Raw genomic sequence first — 23326 nt, forward strand, 5'->3', positions numbered from 1 at the left:
GTTTTATTGATCATGATTAGGCCGGTAATCTTGTTCTTGTGAGAGTTTTCTTCCTTTTTTTTTTTTTTTGGTTAGAATTATTGATGGATCAGATGATGAGATGAGGGAGGGGTTTTAATTTGTATTGTTTTGTTGGAAGAGTAGGTACATGATTGAGAGCGAGACACTGTATATAAGGAGGAAGGAAATTTCCTGTTCTATTCTATTTATATAAATGTTTTAATTATATTATTTGTGATCTGTTATTTATTGTACACAACAAGCATAAAAGGAACTATGATTCGAAGGAGAAAAAAGGAAAAAAGAAAAAACTGGAAAGAGAAATGTTCTTTGTGGCTACTGGCTAAGTTGTGCTGTTTCTTTCTCTCTCTCACTTTTTGACCCTTCACTGCATAAAAAGCATCTCCTTTTTCCATCCCGTATCTCTCTCTCTTCTTTTTTTAAGGGTTAGATTAGATGCGTACTTGAATTAAGAAAATGTGAGTGAGTGTTAAGTTGTCTCGAATAATCTCCATGAATGGAAATGGAATGATATAAATCCCACATGTGAATATTGAATATAATGCATCCTGCAAGAACAAGATATATACAGAATACAACACCAATTCTCCTAAATTTCTGGAGAAATACCATAATAATTATCCATGAAATTCACCTCCCACCAATTAAAAAGCATTCCATCACATCACATCAATGCATAAAACAAGAATTGAAATGTATAGTATTAAACGTAAGAGAAGAGAAGAGGTGAAGTGAAGTGAAAAGGAAGATGGGGAAAAAGTCATCGCTACAGTTACAGTATGCATGAATAAATCCAAATGGGCAATTTCATTTCATTTTCATATTCAATTCAGTAGTCCCCACACCCACATTATTGGCTTGCATAAATCTCTAACATTTAGATTTTGTGCACACCCCCACTTACTTTTTCTTCGAATTCGTTTTTATATTGCAAGAAAATCGGTGCTACGTTCAGAGACCCCAAAGAAAGATCTTAAAGAATCTCCATATCTTTCAATTTTTACAAAATGAATTCCATTTCCCTGTCGACTCGATTGAATATATCAACTCATAAGAAGACACACGAAAACATAATTCTCATGCCAAAAGACTATTTTGGCCATTCTCTCATTTAAAAAAGAAACAAGGGTGCAACTGGAGGATACATTAACATTTAACAAAACATGTGGGGTCTGGGGTCTTAAATATGCTTTACGTGGTCCAATCAAATTGTTGGTAGGTGTTAAAGAGAGTGGCGCGTGGGCTTCAAACATCATCGCGCCTTTACTCTTACTTTACTCAATACAATACAGAAATTGGATTAGGGATTAGGGATTAGGGTTATGGAAAAATGCAATGCCAAGTCCTCCCATTTACATATATTCTGCACCAAATCGGTTCATGCCCAACTCCTCTTTCTTCTCTTCTAATTATACTCGCAATCAAAATCAATTGAGCACGATTGCATACTCAATCTATCAAGGGTTGCAGTAATTATATATTTTACACATTATAGTGAAAAGAAGATTTGGAACAAATTTTCTAGTATAGGATACATAACTTACACAAGGTTACAGCACAAGAGTGGATAAATTTTCAAATCAAAATCATGACTCAGCGTGCCACATTCTTATCTATCATCCAATAAATTCCATGTACCGATCATTGGTTACCTATTTGATATTTCACACAGCAAACAAATCTTCCGAGCTGCGGCTATGATTCATCTTTTCTTCCCCTATAGCATTGCTTCATGTACAGATAAGGGAGAATTACTCATGGCGTCTGACTTAAGCCACATGGATTCTGCTCCATTAGAAATATTAAGAATTGAGAGCCCATGATTCATAAATAAATGAAAAGGCAGGAAGCACTCCAATAGTAAAAGATGGCAAGTGAATTTTGGTTTACTGTTTATGAAATGTATATGCATTGGCCCCGAGGCTCCTGGGCTCACTATAGTTCCTTGTTTTTCTGCGTCTTTTCTTGTGATTCACGAGGGAAGAGAGTCAACAGCTTCATCCTGCAAGGCCAATAAACATGTGCCAAAAAACATTGGCTGCCTAAAGAGATCCAAGCGAATAAAGTTCAAAACATCTCTTTGTTAATGTTTCTCAGGTCTCTCACTTAGACAACAAAGTCATATGCAACACGTCACCAAATAAGCCTTTGCCTAAGATCTTCGTGAAGATTAGTTTCTTTCTTTTGCCCATTTTTTCAACAGGCTGATGTTTTCCCCCTCCCCATTACAATTCCAGAGAGATTTTTTCAGCATTTATTTAACATTTAAACGTCATTCCTAAATCCTCATTGCATTTAGTCACCTACTCTATAGAGCATAATGAAATAATTATTGGATCAGAAATCCGAAGGTTGCCAAACTAGCCTCAGCAACCCATTCTGTTTAACAAATATAGATTATGGGTGAGGAAGATAGCTTACGACAATGTATCAGCAGCATAGAAAATTGGAAGCCTCCCCAGTCCTGCACATTTCCAAGTTGTTCTTTGTGAATAAATATCGTTCTCCGCAACTGAGCCCGTGGCTGTCAGAACAAACTGACAAGCGTATGTTGCAAACAGCAACACACGAAACATAAGTGCATATTGCAGAAAGTGAACATTGGTACAAATTTTAATGGAATTGAGTTTGTGCGTGTGAAGAGAGAGAGAGAGAGAGAGAGAGAGAGAGAGATAGAGAGAAGGAAAATGGTTCAACTTACCAGTGGAAATAGGATAGCCATTACTCCATAGCTCACAAGTGGTGAGAAGAAAAATATAGCAAGAACACAAGGGCTACCTGGAAAGGCCATTAAACAGGTATGCCTCAAACTTCTCAGAACTACAATGTATTGTCACAATTCACAACTACGCAACACTACCATGATAAGAAAAGAGAAATAAACTCAAACTTTAATTAATAGTTAAAGATATGAGCCTTATGCCAAGCACAAAAGTAAAAGGACTCTAAAAAAGGAAATAAAAGCAAAACATAATGATAAAGAATTTCAACACCATCAGAACATCTCTCGATGTTTACTTACAGAACACCATTGCACACAATTATTACAAATTTGTTCGCTGAAGAGTTAAATATTACCTCAAAGAGCCAAGACATGCCACTTGAGAAATTATAATCGTGCTTGTCTTAACTTAGGGAGTGAGACAAGCCAAGAACAAAGAAACCCTAAATTGTACAGAGATGACAGCAACATATGGATAAAATCTCACGTAAATCAGGGAGAACTTGGAAACAACCCCTTGAGTCAAGCTCGATGTTAAAATTCTTAACTCTTCTCCCTTTTACCCTCCCCTCCACGAATTTATAGTATTCCAACCCATAAAGTAACAAACTTAGTACTTCTCCCAAGTCCTAACAAAACAAACTAACTCAATAGCTAACACGCTGACAAACAACCAAAAACTTACTACCAACCTTGATATAATAGGGAGATGCTTTGGGTCAAAGCGAGCATAGCTTAACGGTAATTGGCATATATCTCCAACCTAAAGATTGTGAGTTCGATCCCCCATTCTCACATATTGTATTAAAAAAAGGGGGGATGCTTTGGTATTATTTAAGAGCATGATTTCCTTGCTAATCTCGACCAACAGAAAACTAGCAAATTATTGCAACTAAAACTAAATAAATCAACAAGTCAAGGAGCCTTACCAAAACCAGCAAAGAAGGCCCAGTTGGACTCGAAATAGTCCAGCCTTCTATCAAGACTCACTTCTGAAAGGTTCCACTTGTACCTAACAAGTTAATTAATTGAATTGAATAGTTCACCAAGTAAATAGTTGATGCACAACATAAATTATAAGGGAAAGCACCACATACTCAAAACAATAGTAGGCATACATCCAAGAAAGAAGCAGAAAATTGAGTGCCTTTCCCACGAAAGGCAAGAGCCCTGTAGCATAGACCTGCATGTATCAGAAAACAAGACTATTTCTAAGAAATGGACACACTAGAAGAAATTGTGTGTATATAACTGCAAATAAGCATTCGGATTTTACAAATGCTCACAATAAAACAAAGACAATCATACATAATGAAATAAAATAAAATGAAACAAATATAACAGCATCAGGGGAATAAAATTTCAAAGTTATTACCTCGAGGAAGAAGGAGTTGATCAGAAGTAAAGAATATAGCTGCTCTCCTATTCCTATTACGACCCTGAGAAAATTTTTATGTCAAACAAGTATTAAACAAAAAAGTGCATCATACAAGCAGAAAATAACATTTAAGAAATCATCAATGACCAAGTTGAAAACCTACTTCCCCAATCCGATTGATCTTTCAGTTTGAGCTGTATTGGAAGATACGGGGTCCACCACGATTGGCTCAGATTGTCCCATTGCAGCAAAGCCATGTCTGGCAATATCATTGTACCTGGACTAAAAAACTCTTTAGAAAATTCAGACCAAACAAATAGTTACACTGAACTATTAATGGAAGTAGAACTTTTTCCCTCTGGTTGTAACAAGGGTCGCATTTGCACCAGAAATTTAAATTTATAAGTTAGTGGACGAATTGTTTAGATATAATGTTATCATAAAATGATAAAATTCAAAAATTCAAGTATGGAACCATGTGGCTCGAGGAGTTCATAAGTAATAATAAACTTGTAACCGAAGTTGAGGCAGAATAGATAAAACAAATGTGATAACACATTTATAGAAGTAGAACACTTTCCGCTGCGGTGTGTTCTTTGCGGAGGAGATCGGAGGATCTTGACCACATCCTGTGCTCTTGACAGTTCGTGCAGGACTTAAGGGATCGTTTTTGGGTGTTTTGGGGTGGCTTCAGCTCGTAACAAGGATTGTAGAATGATGATGGAGGAGGCTTTGTGTACCTTTTCGGGTCAAAGGAAGGTTTTTGTGGGAGGACTGTTTCTTGACTACTTAGTGGGGCATTTGCCTTAAGAGAAACAATAGAATTTTTAGAAGGTAGAGAGATTCATGGAGTGTGTTCACAATCTTATTAGATTTAGTACTTTTTTGGATCAATTTCTAAGGCGTTCATCAGTTAGGAGTTTTCTTTTGAATTGGAGCCCCTTTCTCTAGAGGATTTCCTCTTGTCGGGCTATTTTTTTATATGCCCTTTTATAAATTATAACTTTTCATTTCTCTCAATGAAAGTTCGATTGCTTATCAAATAATAATAATAAAACAAATGTGAGAAAGTTAGAGCAAATAGAAGGGAAAGAAGTACCAGATATTGCTCAGAATGAAGCTGAAAATGTACAATGGATAAAACCAGAACAACTGCAAGCAATATTCAAATCAACAATCAGTAAGTAAAAAAAAAAAGAAGTTTTAGATAAACTGTCACAAAAATAACTAAAGATGTTATCCAAGGTTCTCTAATGAATCATGTTCTCATTAATCATTATATATAATCCAGTTAAGTACAATAATCATAGTTTGCAACCATATTGTGTCCTGTCAAGCCGAAACTATATATTCCATAAGAATATTACTGAGCTCACAAAAAGGGAAGTTCATACGCATAATTTTAAATGTGGTTGGCCTTTTACAATTAACTTTAACAGCAAAGATTGTAGGAAAGGTTTAACAATCTGTGATGCATGCTGGTGAAACAGCTACTTAATTAGCTCCAAAAGTAAAAAATCATGGCATCAAATACGTACTTACATAAAACAGGTGTATCAGTCCAAGACGTAAGAAGGAATATAATTTTAAGGTACCACCAAATACACCCAACTGGTGAGAATTAATCATTGAATGCTGATCAGGTAATATCCATTGTAGAGTTGGGATGACGACTGAATTTAGGATCAATAAACTGCAAAAAAAAAAAGCATGAAAGATTTTTAAGTTTATGTGGCACGCATGAATCTTAATTCGTAAGTACACTGTCTAATATTTGGAACCAAAAAAATAAAAAATAAAAGGATACAGGGAAAGTGCTGGTGAAAACTAGATGATATGTCAAAAGTTAGTTTCAACAGCAACGAAGCAAACTACTACAGTTATTTTCTACATAAATGTAAAAGAATGGACCCGTTTGAGCATAATGACAGAACATGTGATAGACATACAACCAGCTCTAGAGAGAGAGATAGAGGAGAGAAACTGTAAGGAAGAGAGTCCAGGAGTAGGTTCCTGACTCAGTTTAATTGGACCAATGCCCAAGAGCCTAACTTAGTATTTGTTAGAGCCATATTAAATTTTTAGAACAATATCTGTAGAAATTGTTAAGATGCAAACAAAGTTCCATATCAATTAAGGGAAGCAATATTGTGAGTTCATAATTATAATATCCCCATTGTATAAGGCCTTTAGATAGAATTTGTAAAAAAGTTCATATGGGTTTGAGTTCGAAGTATGAAACAGCATCCCAATGTGGAGATAGAAAGGGTGCATATATTCCTATAACAGATAAACTAGGCCGTTCTATCCTATTATGATTCATTACTACATGTTACTATCTTATGGGGGGGAAGCCGTACTCAACAAGTTCTTCAAGAGCGTAATTCAGATACACAACAGAAAACCGACCAACAAAGGAAAATTGGATGTTTATCTCAAACGGGGAAGTGGGAACAAGAGAAAATGCCATATGCGAAAAATAATGTCTCGGGCTGGAACAATAACGATTGTATTCAAATGAACGAGAGAGAGGGGGGGCGGAGGAGAATTACCTTCCTAAGAAGATGAAACCATTCAATAGAAAGCATTGGCCCGTTCGGGTCAAAAGCTTCTTCGACCTGAAATTCATTTTCATATGATGATCATAAAAATAGTAAGTAAAAAGAACTGAATGCATTCTATGGTATGAAGAAGCAGATAAATTCCTTTTCTTTCCACGGTGATTGCAAGTTGCAACACCTGAAGAAGGCTTCTTGGCCGCAAAGGGGGGAAAACCGTAACAATCCAGTAATATCATATCAGCAACAGAAAAACAAAGTGTGGGTCAAGTGGAGGAATCGAGATGGCACCTGCGACAGAGGATCACAACACGGTGAAGACAACAGGCCTCAAGAAAACCATCAAGCCATAGTCGAGAAGCCCTTTTCAATTTTTCTCCGAGAACCTTAATCAATGGTTCAGGAGCTTCCATCGTTAAAATGTAGAGTAGAGAAAATCAGAAACGCGACAATTCAGTCGATCGAAGCTCCCTCAAGGTCGAAGTCGAAGATGGTCAAGAAAGATTAACTAGTTCGCTTCGCATCGAAGTTAAAAATGAACGTCGTGTCGTGGTGGCGTGGGGCGGGTAAGATCTTATCAAATAAAATATTCTTCTTTAATCTCGAATAAATTGTTTTTTTAACTAATCAAATCCAAATGGAAATAAATGCACTTAGTTTATAAAAATTAAATCTATATTAAAATTAAATCTATATTTCGATGGGGCGAGAATCTTTGCCTTACATTTTTGCCCTCCACTTTTTAATAAATACCTATTTGTGTTCCTTCACATATGTGTGCGATTGAGATTGATAATTGTTTATATATAATATAGTAGATCGATGTATTTTTTTAGATAGATAAGTTAATCCAAAATGTGTGATTGATGAAATGATATATTCATTCCCAAATAGGTGTGATTACAAATATCTACATAACATGAAAGAAAACACCATCCATAAAATTGTGTATTTTTTCCTTCTCAAAATATTTATGAAGGCTTTTCTCTTGCAATAAAAGATTTCCGTTATTTGCCACAGAAACGCAAAAGATTCCAAAATTCATAAGTTTATTTGATTGATGATGAGGTAGAGTATAAAATTACATTTTTATATTAATATATTAATGATTTATTTTAGTTTATCAATGTTCGTATTCTTCGTAATATAGACTCTTGATTGCTGCTGTATATGTCTTAACTACTTTTAAATTCCTTATTTCATGTTTATTTTTATGTTTATGTCTTTATTAACTAACTTGAATATTTAACCATGAATATTTATTACTTGATTTGTTAAATTAATTATTTACATATTAGATTATTGTATTAGTGTTCATATTATAAGGGTTTTTGTTTTCCTATTTTGCCATTTAAATTTTCAAAAATTTATTGACAATAGCAAATTATTCAGATAAATATGTTCGTTGAGAGAAGTTAATCAATTAGATGTTAAGTGTTATAATCAAATGGTAGAGATATATCTATGGAGGAGAATGTATATTTCTTATTTTGCCTTTTAAATTTTCGTAAATTCATATTTTAGTTTTAACATCATTTTTAATATATTTGGAAAACAAACCTTTCACATGCACTTAACGTGATTATTGCTAGTAATTGTTGCTAGTAATAATAAAGAAGAACCGCTATACTTGTCAACTCCAAGAGTATAAACTGAAAATTAATAAGTTGTCTCTTTCAAATAAAATTTATAAAATTTCGATCAATTCAGTTGGATTTTATTTAGCGGTTTCAAGCAATTTCTGTTGAGGTATCTATTTGATTTTTTTTTTTGAGGGGTGTATTTGATTTTTTTTTTTTAAAAAAAACAATTTCAATTCTTTTTTTCTTGTACTGAAATGTCAATTTTGGGCATGATCGACTCGAACCAACCTGCTGTGCTCACTGCTCACACCTCTAATTGCCATAGTATATATTTAATGACACTACAGATAAGTGCATTAATTAATTTAATAGATGCCACAATACCGATGTGGCTAAAAACCAATAACAGCAATATAAAGGTAATGCATTAGCACTAGACTAGAACATTTTCCAATTACGACATGTCGAGTTATTTTTTTAATGGGACGCCACATCTCAGCTTGCTTCTGGAAACGACACTCATTTCCTGCTTCAAAATTCAAATGGAGTGAAGAAAAAAGAAGCTGGAGTGGGACTGAGGAAACTGTCAAACATGTATCCTTTTATGACCATTGAACCCAAAATCTATAAGCTGATATCTCTCAAATTGGTCTATTTGTAAATAAATGGCTGTAGAATTACAATCCTGTCCGTATATGGGGAGAGAATTTGTATGCACAATGAAACTGCTGTAACAGTACAACAGAAGGGGTAAAGAAAATCTATGGGAGACCCCTCACTTCTATAATAGTTTAAAGAATATGATGAGATTGAGATTGAGATTGAGAAGGCTCAAAAGAGGAGTATCTTGTCATATCATTCATGGCAACCTCATGGATTCTTGTCGTCTTAGAGGTATACCTTCCAAACCGTTATATCCATCCTCATCCATGTGCTTGGCAAGTCGTATCGGTGAAGATGTCGATAAACCTGTATAATATGAAAACGGAACACCGGTTCTAAAGTAAGAAGAGACATGCAAAAACAGTCCACATTCACAACTGAAACCCAGTGGATAAGTCATGTTTTATCCAGAATATCATTGCCATTTGCCAGCCAACGTCTGAGTAGAATAATATAAAGGACATACCATCAACCATGTCCTTCGTTTTGTGAAGAAGAAAGGTTCCTGAAAGAATAGTCACAAATCCACACAATTCTGTGATAACTTGCGTTGGGCTCTGCCTATCCCAATCCTGAAAGTGAACAAGCAGTTTTTTTCAGGGTTGGTATCCATATCCATATGATGAACAATAGTAAAGAGTCGAGCGCAGTTCTAGACAGTCAAAAAACACATAAATATGTTGCAAATGATGCATATATTTGATCCACAAGCTCATAAAAGAACATAAATCAATCAAGGACAAAGACTGATAATAAACATTCACAGCTCTCTTTTTCACCCGTTCCCGTTGAGAAGTACATCATCACAAGTGTATTAACTACCAGTTGATTGCTGAAAAACTGTGGGATCATGTTATGAATATACCTTAAACATGATAACACTTGCCAAAATGGTCAGTGATGTGAACATCACGTAGTAAATGGGAGATACAACAGCAGTGTTAAAAGTATCAAGCGCCTGAAATGGAGAAGGAGAAGAAAAGGTAAACAAATATCGTAGGTGCTTTAGTAAATATTTTCTTCTTCCACATTAAATTATCACATCAAAATAGGTACACAAAATTTGAAGTTGAATGTGCCAAAAGTTGCATGCAAAAAATGGTAGTGCAGTAAATTATCAGTCAAATTGTAAACTGTATTTCCTATGCTATGGCTGGATGATTCACTAGCTGTTAAGTTCATATAAACTCTGTAGGATTAACAATGAAGATGAAGAAAATCGATCTCTCAAAGACAGAAGCAGTGAAAGGGAGAAAGAGATAGAGAAGCTGGAGAGGAAAGGAGAAAGAAAGAAAGAAAGAAAGAAAAAGGCACAATTACCTTGTTCAGATAATTCATCTGAGTAAGCAAAAATGTGGTTACAATTATGGCAAAAATCCAAGTTTGTGGATAAATTAGCTGGTTGACTCCAGATAATGTCAACTTCATGGCAATTCCAAGAGCTTTAACACCCATAACCTGGCATATAACATTTGCTTTTTCCTAACCATGTACAATGGATGTAATGGAAATGAAACATAATCAGCAGGTTACAAAAAACACAGCATACTTACCGACAAAGAACCTAATAGGGAACAAACTCCGATGTAAACCATAATGTGTGTCTGGCCATATTGAGGTATAAAGTGGAATATAAGTATAATCACCAAGGTTATGACCAGAGTTGCATACAAGAGAAAAGCTGCCACGGGGAGAGTAACTGTTGTGATCTTTTTTTAACTCTATGAAACAGGAAAAGAAAATATTGTATTGAAGCAGTTGAATCCAAGCAGTATGTTTTTACCTGGTTCCATTGCCATTTGCCAAACTTCTGCCACAGATTCTATTTCACGCTCTCGAGGAGCATGGAGAACAATGGCCGTGGAACCCACCACACATAGAATACAACCAAGAACTCCAAAAATATGTAACTTCTCCCTTAAAATGATATGTGCAAGAACGGCACTGTAAGACACGATAAAATTAGCATTGAATTCAACAAAACCGAAGATTTAGTTTGAGTGATCTTCAGCCATGCCTTATTATTATGCTGAGAGCTCCAAGAGGAGTGACTAGTAAGGCTGGTGCAAATGCATACGCCACAAAATTAGCAATTTCTCCAACAATCACTGTTGAAATTATAGTGATCCATCAGATCTAAATCCAACTTCATTTTTCAACTAAATTCGCACAACGTTAAATAATTCATTTAGTAGATGGTTGGATTGCTTTTGAAGTTCTTCTATAACTGTGGTAAAATCCATAAAATCTTATTGATCAAGGAGACGAAAGATGTTATAGAAACTCATTTGGAATCCCCAATTATCACTGAAAAATTGACATATCTTATAAACAATAAACAGTAGACAATCAAAGGAACTTTCAAGAAGCAATGTTTCCATGGGTTTCGGAGTACAAATCAGTTACTTCTGATGCGTTTATTTTAGCCACATGAAAGTATTAATACTGTTGTGATTCACATCTCAGACATCAATGACCAATCACATAGAGGTGTAAAACTCACTTGTTATCATGCCCAACCACCACAATGGCTCGTACAAGTAAGTAAATCCACCCGCTCCTGTAAGGAATCAGTCAGCGAAATTATAACAAAACTGAAAGAAACCAAGAAAATCCCCAAACAACGTGATTGATTACTGACTGTGCAAATAACAAAAAGTACAACGAACTAGAAGAGTGGGCGGATACTTAAGGAAGTTGATATGGTGGGAAGTTGTTAGCAGATTTAACGATTCCCCCTAGAAATTACTCATATTCGCAAGATTTAGACGGAAAACTGATGTCGCCGAGCTCGAACGATATTCATTTCCCATACCACCCAATTGGATGCGGATCAACATGGGCAAATCTCTATTAACTCGAGCCAGTGACTTAAATTGAAGATAGCAGAAGATCGTTGGACGGCAATCCATATTGTAAAATACATTAAATCGACGCCCATGTTTCCATATCCGATCAAAAGATGCTTAGATTTAAAAATAGAAATCGAACGCAAACGAATCTCGGGAGAAATTTAAACAAAAGAACACCCTCCACCGCAGCCACATTGCATACCTGCTCTGATTCCTGAGGCACCGGCTTTCTTCAAGCCCTTCTTCTTAACAATGAAGCTCCCACCAATGAAGACGCTGGAAGAAAGTGCAAGTATGAGGCCTTTGATGTTATCGGTAGACATGCCATCGTGCCAGCTCGGAGGCTCGGCCGCCATGGCCGAGGAAACGGGAGAAAGTAGGTTTGGGGCCGCGACGAAGTAATAAGTGGCTAGTTCACCGGCAGGAGGTCGTAGTTACCCACTAACAGAAATGGAGGTGGGTGTAAATGGAAAGTGAAGATGGAGCGAAAGATCAAAAGAGCGGTGGAAATTAGGAGGAGGATGTTGAAGTTGAAGTTGAAGGTGGCAATGTCGGCGCTTATAAGGGAGGCCCCTGTGGGGAAGGTATTGGGATACTGGAACTGGATACAGCTGTGGGCGCAGGCGTTGCTTGGATTGGATCGGAAGGCCGAGAGAGAGAGAGAGAGAGAGAGAAGCGGAGAGATTTTTCTCCCCTCAAAATCAAATCGATAATTTTAACAAAATTAAATTAAAATTTCGAAAATGTGTGGACTCTACACTACGCTACTCGGGCTTGGACTGAGACTGGGAGCGGATTAGAAACTACACGACGCTGACAGAATATTTAAAACTATAATTATTTTAATTCCCCAACTATTTCTCCTTTTAACCTAATCTTCCTACTTAATAAATTCTATTCTATAAGTATAAGAGATGGAAACTTCAATGCTTTTCTTCCCGTGCAAATTAAATTTTACTAACTGCTGCATTCCATCCCATGCCTTCCCTGCACCGACCACACCACCCATACTTTACCCAGGAAATCAATTTTAACGAGCAAAATCCACTTTTACTCCAAATTTTCAATTTTATCAAATTGTAATCTAAATTTTGGTAGTTGTTGCAATCTTGCGGATCCAAGCATAGTTAATAGATATGTTTTTACCTAAAATATCAAACATTACCAATATTAATCCTTACCTACATAACTGTTGCAATCTTTACTTAGATTTTAAAAATGTTGCATTTTTCACATTTTAATAGAGTTTTCATCTAATATATCATTGAAATAAGTTGTTCCAATAAATTGTAAAACACATATTTGATATGAAACTAATAAGCTTTAAAAAAAACTACATTACAAAGAGTGTTCCTTTTCCTTTTATTTGTAAATTCTCCCTGGGTCAAATTTGTATTAAATTTAATTTTGAAGTTTGATTTTTTTGGTTCAATTTGTTGAGTTTTTTATTTATTTTTAAACCGTGGGAATTGAGTGGATTGTAACATTTATTTGAACACTTAACTAAGTTTATACCTTCATATTGGATAAAATTGAAAGTTTGCATTGAAAATTTATACAATTTACGAAGTCTATTTTTTTTAAAACATACAATTTACCAATTTTATGGGTAAAAGTTGATTTTTTTTCCCTTCTTATTGAAAATTATCATCATCCCAATGGCTCAGGCTCATGATTGGATCTCCACTTTGGTAATGGTTAAACGGTAAAAGGTAGAAAGGATTCCATAAAAACACAAATTTTAATCAAGACGGAGAGTCTAGGACTAGCATAAATATATAAATAAATAGAACAAATATATTAAAATTTTTTGGCAAGTGATGGAGTGAAGCTTGATTCCCACCCCCGAAGTCCTTTTTTTCTTTTTCTTTTTCTTTTTTTTGTTCTTGTGGCAACAAAAAAAAATTGCATAGTATATTTTTTGGGAATATCTGAAACTACCTTTGAGAAGAAAAAAATAATATCCGAACAACGAAAGATCGCCTGCGAATTGCAACGGCTGCGACGCGAAATAAAGTAGAGGTGATTGTGATTTGTGAAGCAACATAGTTCTCATAGTTTGACTTCGATCTCATTCCCTATTTTGGTTATCAATTTCACCTCAAGCGCCAAAGTTAGGACTGCTGATCGAACCCCTTCATTTCAATTTCATTTCAAATTGTAGGGTTTCATTCATCCCACAAAGCTCTGAAAGGGAGCTTGTTTGAGCTTTACCGTCGACGCGGATATACTTTCAATACATAAACCGCACCGATTCCGCGACTGCCCGAACGACCCAGTACCAGAGAATTGGAAGTGTGGAGATGTGGACGTTCACAGCGAATTTTCAGCAATGTCCGACCTCCTCGATTCCTTTCATTTCCATAACCTCACGTTCTTCGTATGTTCGCGTTTGTTCGAAGCCGACGCTCACCTGCTCCGCCTTTAAGTCTCAGATTGAGACTCTTAACGGAACCACAGACGGGAGGGTGTCTGAGAGAACTGAGATTCGATTTGGGTTGCCCAGTAAAGGCCGGATGGCAGCCGACACCCTAGAACTTCTCAAGGTACATTCTTCTGCATCCCGGAAGTTTGTTTTATTTTGTTTCAAGGAATCGGGAAAACAAGTTATTGCCATTTGCCACTAAACTCTTCCAGTTGTTTGACACCTTTTTACTCTGGCGTGACAGGATTGTCAATTGTCTGTAAAGCAAGTCAATCCTCGACAATATGTTGCAGAAATTCCACAGGTACTTGCTACTATTTCACTCCACTTGACAAAGGAACTTCACTTTTAGCAATCAATCCATTTGAAGAATTCTGCTTACGTTCTTGTTTATTCTTCTTGTCACTCCATAATGGTGCTTTTCTTAAATCCTCCCGGACCATTTATTTATTCATTTTGCTTTGTAACAGCTATCGGGCTTGGAAGTCTGGTTCCAAAGGCCTAAAGACATCGTTCGGAAACTGTTATCCGGAGATCTAGACCTCGGCATCGTGGGTCTCGATACAGTGAGCGAATATGGACAAGTAAGGGTCTTAGAATATAATGTTATTGGTTTCGTGGCACGCCACGGCGCCCCTTTTGCCCAACTCCTGAATTGGCTCTTTTTTCATTATTTCCAGAATAAAATTTTCTTTTACGTACTTGCAACCATTATGTAGAGAAACAACCAACCAAAATGTTATTGCTTCCAATTGTTATTCTTTCCCCACAGGGTAATGAAGATCTTATCATCGTTCATGATGCCCTTGAATATGGGGATTGCCGTTTATCGCTTGCTGTAAGTTTTTCCTCTCTTGATATCATCCACATTGATTGATTTATTTATATATTATTATTTTTTATAACATCACGAGCTTTTAAAAAATTATGTTATGACACCGTCAACTGATCCTCTCAAATTAGATACCCAAATATGGCATTTTCGAGAATATAAATTCAATATGGGATCTAGCTCAGATGCCCCAGTGGACTGCGGAGAAGCCTCTTCGAGTTGCTACTGGATTTACTTATGTATGATTTTCCTCATTATCCGTCACATCCCTGCTTCTTTTTCTTTAAGTAAATAGTTTCAGCTTGGAGTTTAAACGTGGAGTACTAATTGGATAAGTTCAATAATGTCATTTTTCTCAGCTCGGCCCCAAATTTCTTAAAGAGAATGGGTTGAAACATGTCTGTTTTTCAACTGCTGATGGAGCATTAGAAGCTGCCCCTGCGGTAATTATTCTTGCTGAAATGCAGAGTTTTTGTCTTGAGTTGGTTTCTGATTTCCACTATGTTTGTGAGCTGCTAGTGTCGGATTCAATGCATGACCTGACAATATTGCCTCTGGAAAACCTTCAAATTTCCTTATAGGTTCCAGATAAGTTTTAGTAATAGTTGTTTTTTGGATAAAGGACACCGTGTTCTGAAAGTATGTTATCATTGTAGGCCAGGCCACGTACATTCATAGTTCGAGTGAAAATGTCAGCAAAAGAATGCTTTAAAATGACCAAGTGAAGATAGTTACTGTTGCACTCTATACAAAATTTCTTCCTCCTTTATGTATTAGCTACTTCAAGAATATGCATCATGTGTGTCCCAAATAGCTCACATTTGCCTTGTGCAAGATTGTTTGGTTAAATAGGTGTACATTGGCCAAACTTTCAGCCGTGAGGAGGCCTTTTTTTTTTTTGGATAAGAGACGATTATATTAACAAAACAAAAGCAAAGACGAGACAATGTAAGGGCAGGAGATGAGAGAGCCCCCTCCCAACAGAAATTGATACACTAGCGCTTTCAATCCTTTAGAATCAAGGATAAGTTATAATGACAAAAATAATCCTTGTGTTTCAGGCACCAAAGAGATGTCGTAAGCTGTACACCATCTATGAACCTGTCAAAATGAGATACATTTCCTTCAAAAACTCTATTTTATGTTCTCTCACAACATTCACGAAAAAGCTCTAACAGCACACTTCCATAATGTCTTAGCTTTACCATTTAAAAGCCATATGAACGACACTTCGTTGAGCCACCCATCAATCGACTTGGACTTACTGCAATTAATATCAAAAGCTTTAAGCAGAAAGTCCAGCCGTGTGGAGACATAATTAGGGTCTAAAGTGTAACTTCTGAAAAGCATTGCAAGCTGGGATGAAAATGCATTTACTATAGGTAGAAATGTTCCTGATGCATTATCCCCTTGTTTTCAGCAAGGAAAGATTAATTAGGTCAAAAAATTCCAGCTACTAATGTAAGAATTAAGATGTCTGATACTAAGAAAGTTAATGCCAATTCCCTGATAGAACTTTTCAGATCCATGGCTGAAGAAGACATGGTTATCTGGATGACCTTTACTGCTCAGCAGTATACCCTGATAGAACTTATAGAACCATGTTTTCCCCTTATAAATGCAGATGGGGATAGCTGATGCTATTTTGGACCTTGTAAGTAGCGGGACCACGCTGAAGGAGAACAATTTGAAAGAAATTGAAGGTGGAGTGGTTTTGGAAAGCCAGGTAAACTTCTGGATTGGTTTCTGTCCATAGCAAGCCTTTGTTCTTGTAGAACTGAGAATCCTTGGAGAAGCTTGTCATTGGATAATTGTTTAGGTTCTCTCTATATCAGATGTTATCTTACTACAAAGATTATGCTTTCTAGGCTGTTCTTCTTGCCAGCCGAAAGTCCTTGATTCAGAGGAAAGGTGCATTAGACACAACCCATGAGATTATTGAAAGACTGGAGGCACATTTGAGGGCTGTTGGTCAGTTCACGGTGAGTCCAGTTCCCGTGTAACTTATGACCGATATATTTTTTTCTTTTCCTTCTGAGCTTGATATTCTCATACTCGAACACTATCAGGTGACTGCAAACATGAGAGGAAGTAGTGAACAAGGAGTTGCCGAGCGTGTTTTAAGTCAAACATCATTGTCTGGGTTGCAGGTGGAAGCAATTCCTTCATTACACACACACCGGCCAATATAAAAGGGGAAAAATAACTATTCTTTAGAAAGTGAACATACATTCCTGTGTATAATTTTTTTTTTTTCGGCTTTTCGTTTTGGTTATCCATACAGGGCCCTACTGTAAGTCCAGTTTTCTGCAAACGTGATGGGAAGGTAGTAGCTGATTACTATGCCATTGTCATATGTGTGCCCAAAAAATCCCTGTACAAGTCGGTTCAGCAACTGAGAGCAGTAAGCCATTAGCTTTTGTCTTGAACAATTATTATCTACAAGTTATAGAAACAGTATTCCTAACTACATCTCTAGTATAGTGCTTTATCAATTGGCTTAGCACACACATGACACCATTTATAGTTTCTCACGTGGAAGCAATTGGTGCAGATTGGAGGAAGCGGGGTTCTAATTTCGCCGCTGACGTACATTTTTGACGAAGAAACTCCGAGATGGAATCAACTTCTCCAAGAACTCGGGCTGTAGTCGTTACAATTAGTTACGTAGTGCATGAGTTGTTATATTAAGAGATTCTAGAAGGCGTCCTGTTTCTGGTGACCCTAGAAAGAGTACCTACCTTTCTCTTCCTTCCACAGAACCAACGAACTTCAGTTATTTATGTGTAATCCTGAAACAGATTCTCTGTGCAGTTTTTATTTCATTTTTTCCCTCGCGTCCTTTTGCCTTCAGAAGTATATAGTAGTGTTAATTAAGGACTGTGTTCTGTTTCTCTCTTTTTTTCTGGAGGGTGGGAGGGGGATTTGGTTCTCTGAAATTATACCTTAAATTTTCTTAGTATTCTCAATATTGACTTTCTTGGATTGGTCGTCTCACAGTCACCGACTAATTCAATTTCTTTGGAGCAGAAATACGTGAACACAGAGAATTGGAGGGTAATGCAAAATGGTTATCCAATGGTTTGTAAAAAGAACACATGTTACTTATGTTCTTCTGTCGTCCATCTTATTAGTTAGTGTCTCCACTAGTTGTAGGGCAAAGCAAGGCCCATGAGACGCTTATCTCTAATTGAATTTATTAGTTGGTGTCTCCATTAGTTGTAGGGCAAACAAGGCCATGATGCTCATGGACCGCTTATCTCTAATTGAATTTTCTTTTCTAAGGGGCCGTTTGCATGAATTAAGTTCTCTCTTAGAGTGGGTATGATTTGTAAATGGAAATGGAACAATTTTATGCATGATTGACAAAAAATACAAGTCAGGTGGTAAGAAATTCAGTGGTATTATTGGTTAGTCTAGAAACTGAGGATATCACATTGCTTGTGTCTCAAATGCAGGAGTAATGGACTGCAAAATTCACCCCAAGGCAGCCCTGGTTATTTACTGCTGGCGCTGATTCAGTGATTAAACCGTACTGTCATTGAGAAGATAGGTCTTGGCACCTGTTGTTTTAGGTGAAAAATTCAAATTTTGGCTGTTCTTCTGTTCAATATTTTCACAGTTAATCCATCAACGATTATACATGAACAGAAGCTAGGCCATTCATTGTAATCCATAGTTTAAAGGGATGAGTTTATCGAATTTTCCAAATTATTTGTTCCCTACTTGGAAGGCAAATCATAATTTAGAAATTGTTCACGAGGCTACCTTCTTGCATGAGATTATCTTATAACAGCAACAATTCAACCATAAACCATATACAAATTGTAAGAGAACCTATTATTAAGCAAACTGAGTAACGAAAAACTATACACAATCTCTCCAAGAAATGGTGTGGTGCATCACAAATTCATTATGCTTGCAAGTTATTAAATTAAAGCATAACATTATGACAAAAGTTGAACTGCCGCTATTGCTGGTATCTTCTCTCGCAATTTCTGTGTAACAGCCACACGAACTGTCATGACCCCAGCGGCTGGCCCTGTGATCCTAACTTTAACTATTGGCTCCTCGATACCCACAAGTTCAAGAGATCCCCCGGCTGCCCCAACAAGGTAAGGTCTTATCTCCTCAAGTACCTAAGAAAAGAAAATTCACCTTCTGAACTCTGAACTCGTAAGTAAATCTAAACCGAACTTATTCCATCACAACTCTACAAACATGAATGACTATGAATTCGTCTCCAATATTACATGGAGTTTAAAGATCTCCATCGTGATTTTAACAATAATAACAATGGAACTACAACCAATCTTAGTTCCAAGGGTGAGATGGGACAAGTCACCATGGAATGGAAACACATGGAGGTTAATAAGCAAGCAAGATTCAAAGGTTTTGATGAAATGACGCAGGCATCGTCTAATACAACACCAAGTAGCAGTAGCACATGGATGCACTTAATTGATATTGCTATAACGAATGGAAGGAAGATGCAATTATGACATTAGAAGTATATACAATTATGACAAATGTTGTTTTGTCAACACAACAGTATCCAAGAAACTGAAAAAGGCCATATTAGGGTAGAAACAACATTTACTTAATGATTTTTTTTAATAAGAAACAACGATTTAATTGAGAATAATGAAAATAGATACAAAAAGAACAAGACGGGCATACAAAAAGACAGCCCTGAAAGAGGGAACCCCTAAAGAAAAGGGCTCCAATCCAAAAGAATGATGCCTAACTGAAAATTACAAAAGACCTTTGTGACCGACCCGATAAAGAAGTAGTAAATCTAATGAGATCCCAAACTCATTTACTTTGTGATTAAAGCAATAGTAATCATATATATCAAACTAACCAGCAGGCCGCACTAATAGTGAGTCCAATTTCCATCTCCAGGTCGGAGACTGCAGGTAGGTGGCAGGTGGGTGTATAAAGCAAAAATATGAGATTGAGAAACGAAGGACATAATCATATGAGTTAGTGCATCTATCTAAATCATCATACCGTCGAGGGAAAATGAACATTTACCTTCTCTATATTGTCCTCATTGAGCTCCAGTCCAGTTTCTTCGTCTGCTATTGGTTCCACTGCAACTATTTCTGGGATCTTCTCCATCAAACGTCGTTCGATTCCCATCTTCATAGTCATAACAGAACTTGGACATGAGCCGCACGCTCCTTGTAGCTTCAACCGTACAACATTTCCGTCTATTTCATGTAATGCCACATTTCCACCATCTGCAATAAGATATGGTCGAACCTCATCCAACACACTCTCAACATTCTCGGCAGTCAGTGGCAATTCCAGTGCCGAATTGGAAGTTGCAACCGCTCTCATAACTGTCACCAGCAAATTTCGAATCAAACCACAAAGATTACTGGTCAGTAAAAACGCTCGGAAAGAAAGAGGTAGGTGGGGAGGGGACAAATTATGTATGCATCCGCTTCGTTCCAGCATCGACAACTAATCGCATATCTACCCTAACAGTGAGCAATTAATTTAAGCGATGATGGCAAACAAACATCCCGATAGAATCCACTCCAAGTTAAAAAAAGAAAAAGAAAAAGGAGATCATACCTGGCCTGCGTGAGTTTGTAGGCAATCGAATTCGAAAGGAGCGACACGATTTCCGCCAGAGAGGGGTGCGCTCTCTTGAGGGTGAAACATGGCTAAGGAATGGCCTCGAGATCTACAAGACATTCCAGATTGAAACTTATTAACTTGATTTTGATGAACCAAAAACGGAGAGTAGAAGAGAGAAATGAAAGGGGACCTTGAAAGCACGAGAAGAAGAAGGAGTTTCAAGGGGTTGCGGGGCTCTGGTGTAAGGCGACGAATTCAACACCACGGCATGCATATTCAATCCAATCGATCTTCCTTCTCCCGATACGAAAGCAACGAGGGAAAACGATCGATGAAGAGATTGAGGAAATTGGAGGCTCAGATCAGAGAAGCGATAACGAGGAGTATGGGGGGAGAGCGGAGTGTGAAAAACGAGGGCAAATTTCAACAAAACAAAAAGACGCTCTCTTTTCTCAGTTTTTCGTGTGCTTCTTCCTCGCCCTTTGCCCTTCGCCGCCTTTGATACTTTCTTTTCTTCTTCTTCCTCCTCCGAGTATCCTGCCTCCCTGACCACTAAAACTTTTTTATTTTTATTTTTTTATTTTACAGATCATTTTTTACAGGGAAAATGGGATGGGTAGCAAATTTTTGTACATATTTAAAATATGTCACCTATGTTAATAAATCAGTAGAATATCATACACTTATATCAATAATATATTAAATATATATTACATACATATTACACAGACACTCATATCATTAGTACATCATATACATAGCAAGATACTCATATTAATAGTCAGATATATAAAAAATATATATCATTGGAAAAAGTTGTCATTTTAAAATTGGACTTCTATTTTTTTTCCAAAACAATCTATATTTGAAAAAAATTAAATATTGTTGCTACTTTGCTAATTTTACTGAATGTTTTTATCATATTTGTAACTGTCACATTTTTATATTTTTAAATCGTAAGATGATTTGCTATTCTAAGCTCAATCTCAACCAAATTTGACACTCATCTTTTTACCCCCATATTTTTCTTTCTATCATTTACAAATTTGAGTTTTCATTCTAAAAAGATGAAATTTTTTTTAATAATGCTTTAATTCAAACTTAATCCAAATATATATCAACCTTCAAACTATTTCCCAGAATAATACTCCAAATTCTTGAAAGAGAAGACCTATACCACTTCACAATTTCCGAGTTACATGGTGCTTCGTTGGCGCCATGTTTTTTTTTTATAATTCTGGCCATGTCATCTCTTTAAGAAACATGCCTAATTTGTAAAAAACTCACTTCGGTACAATGGTGATATGCTTGTTTTTTAATCTAGAGATCCGGGTTCAAGTCTCCATTATATCATTTTTTTTTATTCGGAGTGTTATAAAGTAAATAATTCTTTTCCGGTGCCTTAGAAATGAGAAAATAAATAATTTAGATTCCTATAGTATAAATAGCTTTTTTTTTTCCTTTTAATAGCTTTGTCGTGATATACGCAAAATTTCTTATATACTCAAACTTTTCAACTGACAAGCTAATTCATTTAACATGGGTTGGAATTCCATCACTTTGTTTAATATAAAAGTTGTATTTGCGTTAATTGATATTATATATAATTGTTTTCTAAAAAGAAGAAGAAAAAAAAAAGAGAAGGGAAAAGAAAAACAATAGGACATTACATCACAATTCACGACAAGGTAAACAGTAACAGTAACACACATTGGAAGTAGAACTTAGAAGCATGCAGGTGAGAAGGGAGAAGGGAAATTTAAGATTTGTAATTGAAGGAGTTGAAAGATGAATGGAGAGCATGAGGAGACCCCTTTCTCCTGAACAACAAATCTCCAACCAGTGGAATTATTGGTTTTCTCTTTCCAAAATACCCTCTCTTACTCTTACTCTTACTCTTACTCTGCTCTCCAAAGCTCAATATCTGAGCCAATGTGGGCGACTCCGCCTCCTCCATTCTCACCATCCCCTTCATTTCTTCCTTTCTCTCGCTTCCCATTGTAATTCTTCTCGTGGCTGCCGCAGCCGCCTCGGCCTCGGCCTCGGCCAACTTGGACATGTTCTTGTGTAGCTCTGCATTCAGCGATGCCAATGCTACTTCCGTATCCTCTTCCCTCTCCTTCAGCAACCTCAACTCTTCCTTCGTCTCCTCCAGCTCCGCTTCAAGTTTCTTCAGGGTCTCCACCACCACTTCATGTTCTCTCTCTTCTTTTACTGATCTCCTCCACTCCAACTGGACATTAGCACACGGTTTCGGTGACGACGAGTAAGCTTCTCCGGATCCGACAAGAAGCCGCTCCCCAAACACTGCAACGGCTTCTTTGACAGAGCGGAATGGGCGGGAGGTGTCGACGGTGGTGGCGGGGGGAGCAGGCGTTTCTGGGTCTTCCATGCTTGAGAGTAAGGGTGTGGGAACTGGGAAGATATGGTGTATTTGATGGTTGGTTAGGTGGGAGAATTGGTCTCTTTGCTTTAGCTTTAAAATTAAAGACGAGAGAGAGAGAGAGAGAGAGAGGAGGCTGTTGTTTCAAGGTTAAGACAAAAATGATCATCCCACATCATACTGTGATTGTATGGGAGAGATGGTGGTGGAAAATGACCACCCAACCGAAGCAGCTACATGTATATAATAAAGGCAGCTTATGCATAATATAAATCTCTCACCAGTAACAAATTATTGACGCTAACATGCATTATCCA

At 36.8% G+C, this 23326-nt stretch overlaps 5 protein-coding genes across 13 annotated transcripts; 1 reads left to right on the top strand and 4 right to left on the bottom strand.

The window, feature by feature from the left end:
• Positions 1–45: 45 nt before the first annotated feature.
• LOC111019792 (etoposide-induced protein) lies at positions 46–7239 on the bottom strand. 6 transcript variants are annotated; one of them, XR_015787142.1, is made up of 12 exons: positions 6971–7239; positions 6674–6739; positions 5660–5814; positions 5221–5273; positions 4285–4403; positions 4119–4182; positions 3841–3926; positions 3673–3755; positions 2723–2799; positions 2443–2485; positions 1912–2023; positions 46–1806 (listed from the first exon to the last, which is right to left on the bottom strand). XR_015787142.1 is itself a non-coding variant. In XM_088117256.1 (12 exons), exons 1-11 carry the CDS (start codon positions 7090–7092, stop codon positions 1957–1959), a joined length of 987 nt encoding a protein of 328 aa, XP_087973382.1. In that variant the 5' UTR covers positions 7093–7237; the 3' UTR covers positions 46–1806; positions 1912–1956. The 6 variants fall into 6 exon arrangements, 5 of the variants coding, with proteins under 5 accessions (XP_087973382.1, XP_087973380.1, XP_022151941.1 ...); XM_088117256.1 differs by having other exon boundaries at positions 2443–2558; positions 3862–3926; positions 6971–7237; XM_088117254.1 differs by having other exon boundaries at positions 2443–2558; positions 6971–7236.
• A 1660-nt stretch (positions 7240–8899) lies between these two features.
• Positions 8900–12498, bottom strand: LOC111019765 (putative magnesium transporter NIPA4). 2 transcript variants are annotated; one of them, XM_088117841.1, is made up of 9 exons: positions 11980–12498; positions 11429–11485; positions 10943–11033; positions 10709–10869; positions 10479–10624; positions 10246–10383; positions 9791–9883; positions 9392–9497; positions 8900–9231 (listed from the first exon to the last, which is right to left on the bottom strand). In XM_088117841.1, exons 1-9 carry the CDS (start codon positions 12131–12133, stop codon positions 9122–9124), a joined length of 1056 nt encoding a protein of 351 aa, XP_087973967.1. In that variant the 5' UTR covers positions 12134–12498; the 3' UTR covers positions 8900–9121. The 2 variants fall into 2 exon arrangements, with proteins under 2 accessions (XP_087973967.1, XP_022151911.1); XM_022296219.2 differs by having other exon boundaries at positions 10479–10606; positions 11980–12492.
• Positions 12499–13617: 1119 nt separating this feature from the next.
• ATP-PRT1 (ATP phosphoribosyl transferase 1) lies at positions 13618–17911 on the top strand. Of its 2 annotated transcripts, XM_022296102.2 has the most exons (12): positions 13618–13799; positions 13942–14323; positions 14447–14506; positions 14673–14786; positions 14975–15040; positions 15166–15273; positions 15394–15477; positions 16659–16760; positions 16903–17016; positions 17104–17184; positions 17319–17438; positions 17589–17911. In XM_022296102.2, exons 2-12 carry the CDS (start codon positions 14081–14083, stop codon positions 17682–17684), a joined length of 1188 nt encoding a protein of 395 aa, XP_022151794.1. In that variant the 5' UTR covers positions 13618–13799; positions 13942–14080; the 3' UTR covers positions 17685–17911. The 2 variants fall into 2 exon arrangements, with proteins under 2 accessions (XP_022151794.1, XP_022151792.1); XM_022296100.2 differs by having other exon boundaries at positions 13618–14323.
• Positions 17912–18851: 940 nt separating this feature from the next.
• Positions 18852–21181, bottom strand: NFU2 (NIFU-like protein 2). Of its 2 annotated transcripts, XM_088117484.1 has the most exons (5): positions 20817–21181; positions 20621–20732; positions 20072–20382; positions 19899–19947; positions 19030–19173 (listed from the first exon to the last, which is right to left on the bottom strand). In XM_088117484.1, the coding sequence occupies exons 1-5, from the start codon at positions 20898–20900 to the stop codon at positions 19166–19168; spliced, it is 564 nt and encodes a 187-aa protein (XP_087973610.1). In that variant the 5' UTR covers positions 20901–21181; the 3' UTR covers positions 19030–19165. The 2 variants fall into 2 exon arrangements, with proteins under 2 accessions (XP_022151795.1, XP_087973610.1); XM_022296103.2 differs by lacking the exon at positions 19899–19947 and having other exon boundaries at positions 18852–19173; positions 20817–21177.
• Positions 21182–22271: 1090 nt separating this feature from the next.
• On the bottom strand, positions 22272–23156 carry LOC111019782 (WEB family protein). Its single transcript, XM_022296236.2, has one exon. The coding sequence runs from the start codon at positions 23016–23018 to the stop codon at positions 22386–22388; it is 633 nt and encodes a 210-aa protein (XP_022151928.1). The 5' UTR covers positions 23019–23156; the 3' UTR covers positions 22272–22385.
• Positions 23157–23326: the final 170 nt, after the last annotated feature.

The sequence above is a fragment of the Momordica charantia genome, assembly GCF_013281855.1.
Source record: "Momordica charantia cultivar OHB3-1 chromosome 9 unlocalized genomic scaffold, Mcharantia_2.0 BLBB01000009.1, whole genome shotgun sequence".
NCBI lineage: Eukaryota > Viridiplantae > Streptophyta > Magnoliopsida > Cucurbitales > Cucurbitaceae > Momordica > Momordica charantia.

Bases quoted from the DNA above. Each gene is read 5' to 3' on its own strand.
- LOC111019792 (XM_088117254.1), bottom strand. From the start codon at position 7,092: ATGGAAGCTCCTGAACCATTGATTAAGGTTCTCGGAGAAAAATTGAAA. The intron at 4,183-4,284 runs GTAGGTTTTCAA...AAATTTTCTCAG, and splicing joins AGATCAATCGGATTGGGGAA to GGTCGTAATAGGAATAGGAG. The intron at 3,927-4,118 runs GTAATAACTTTG...TGATACATGCAG, and splicing joins TCAACTCCTTCTTCCTCGAG to GTCTATGCTACAGGGCTCTT.
- LOC111019782 (XM_022296236.2), bottom strand. From the start codon at position 23,018: ATGGAAGACCCAGAAACGCCTGCTCCCCCCGCCACCACCGTCGACACC.
- NFU2 (XM_022296103.2), bottom strand. From the start codon at position 20,900: ATGCATGCCGTGGTGTTGAATTCGTCGCCTTACACCAGAGCCCCGCAA. The intron at 20,733-20,816 runs GTCCCCTTTCAT...AATGTCTTGTAG, and splicing joins CTTCTTCTCGTGCTTTCAAG to ATCTCGAGGCCATTCCTTAG. The intron at 20,383-20,620 runs GTATGATCTCCT...TGCTGGTGACAG, and splicing joins TACAAACTCACGCAGGCCAG to TTATGAGAGCGGTTGCAACT.
- ATP-PRT1 (XM_022296100.2), top strand. From the start codon at position 14,081: ATGTGGACGTTCACAGCGAATTTTCAGCAATGTCCGACCTCCTCGATT. The intron at 14,324-14,446 runs GTACATTCTTCT...CTGGCGTGACAG, and splicing joins ACACCCTAGAACTTCTCAAG to GATTGTCAATTGTCTGTAAA. The intron at 15,478-16,658 runs GTAATTATTCTT...TTATAAATGCAG, and splicing joins CATTAGAAGCTGCCCCTGCG to ATGGGGATAGCTGATGCTAT.
- LOC111019765 (XM_088117841.1), bottom strand. From the start codon at position 12,133: ATGGCGGCCGAGCCTCCGAGCTGGCACGATGGCATGTCTACCGATAAC. The intron at 10,625-10,708 runs GTAAAAACATAC...AGATCACAACAG, and splicing joins GCAAATGGCAATGGAACCAG to TTACTCTCCCCGTGGCAGCT. The intron at 10,384-10,478 runs GTAAGTATGCTG...GTTATATGCCAG, and splicing joins CCCTATTAGGTTCTTTGTCG to GTTATGGGTGTTAAAGCTCT.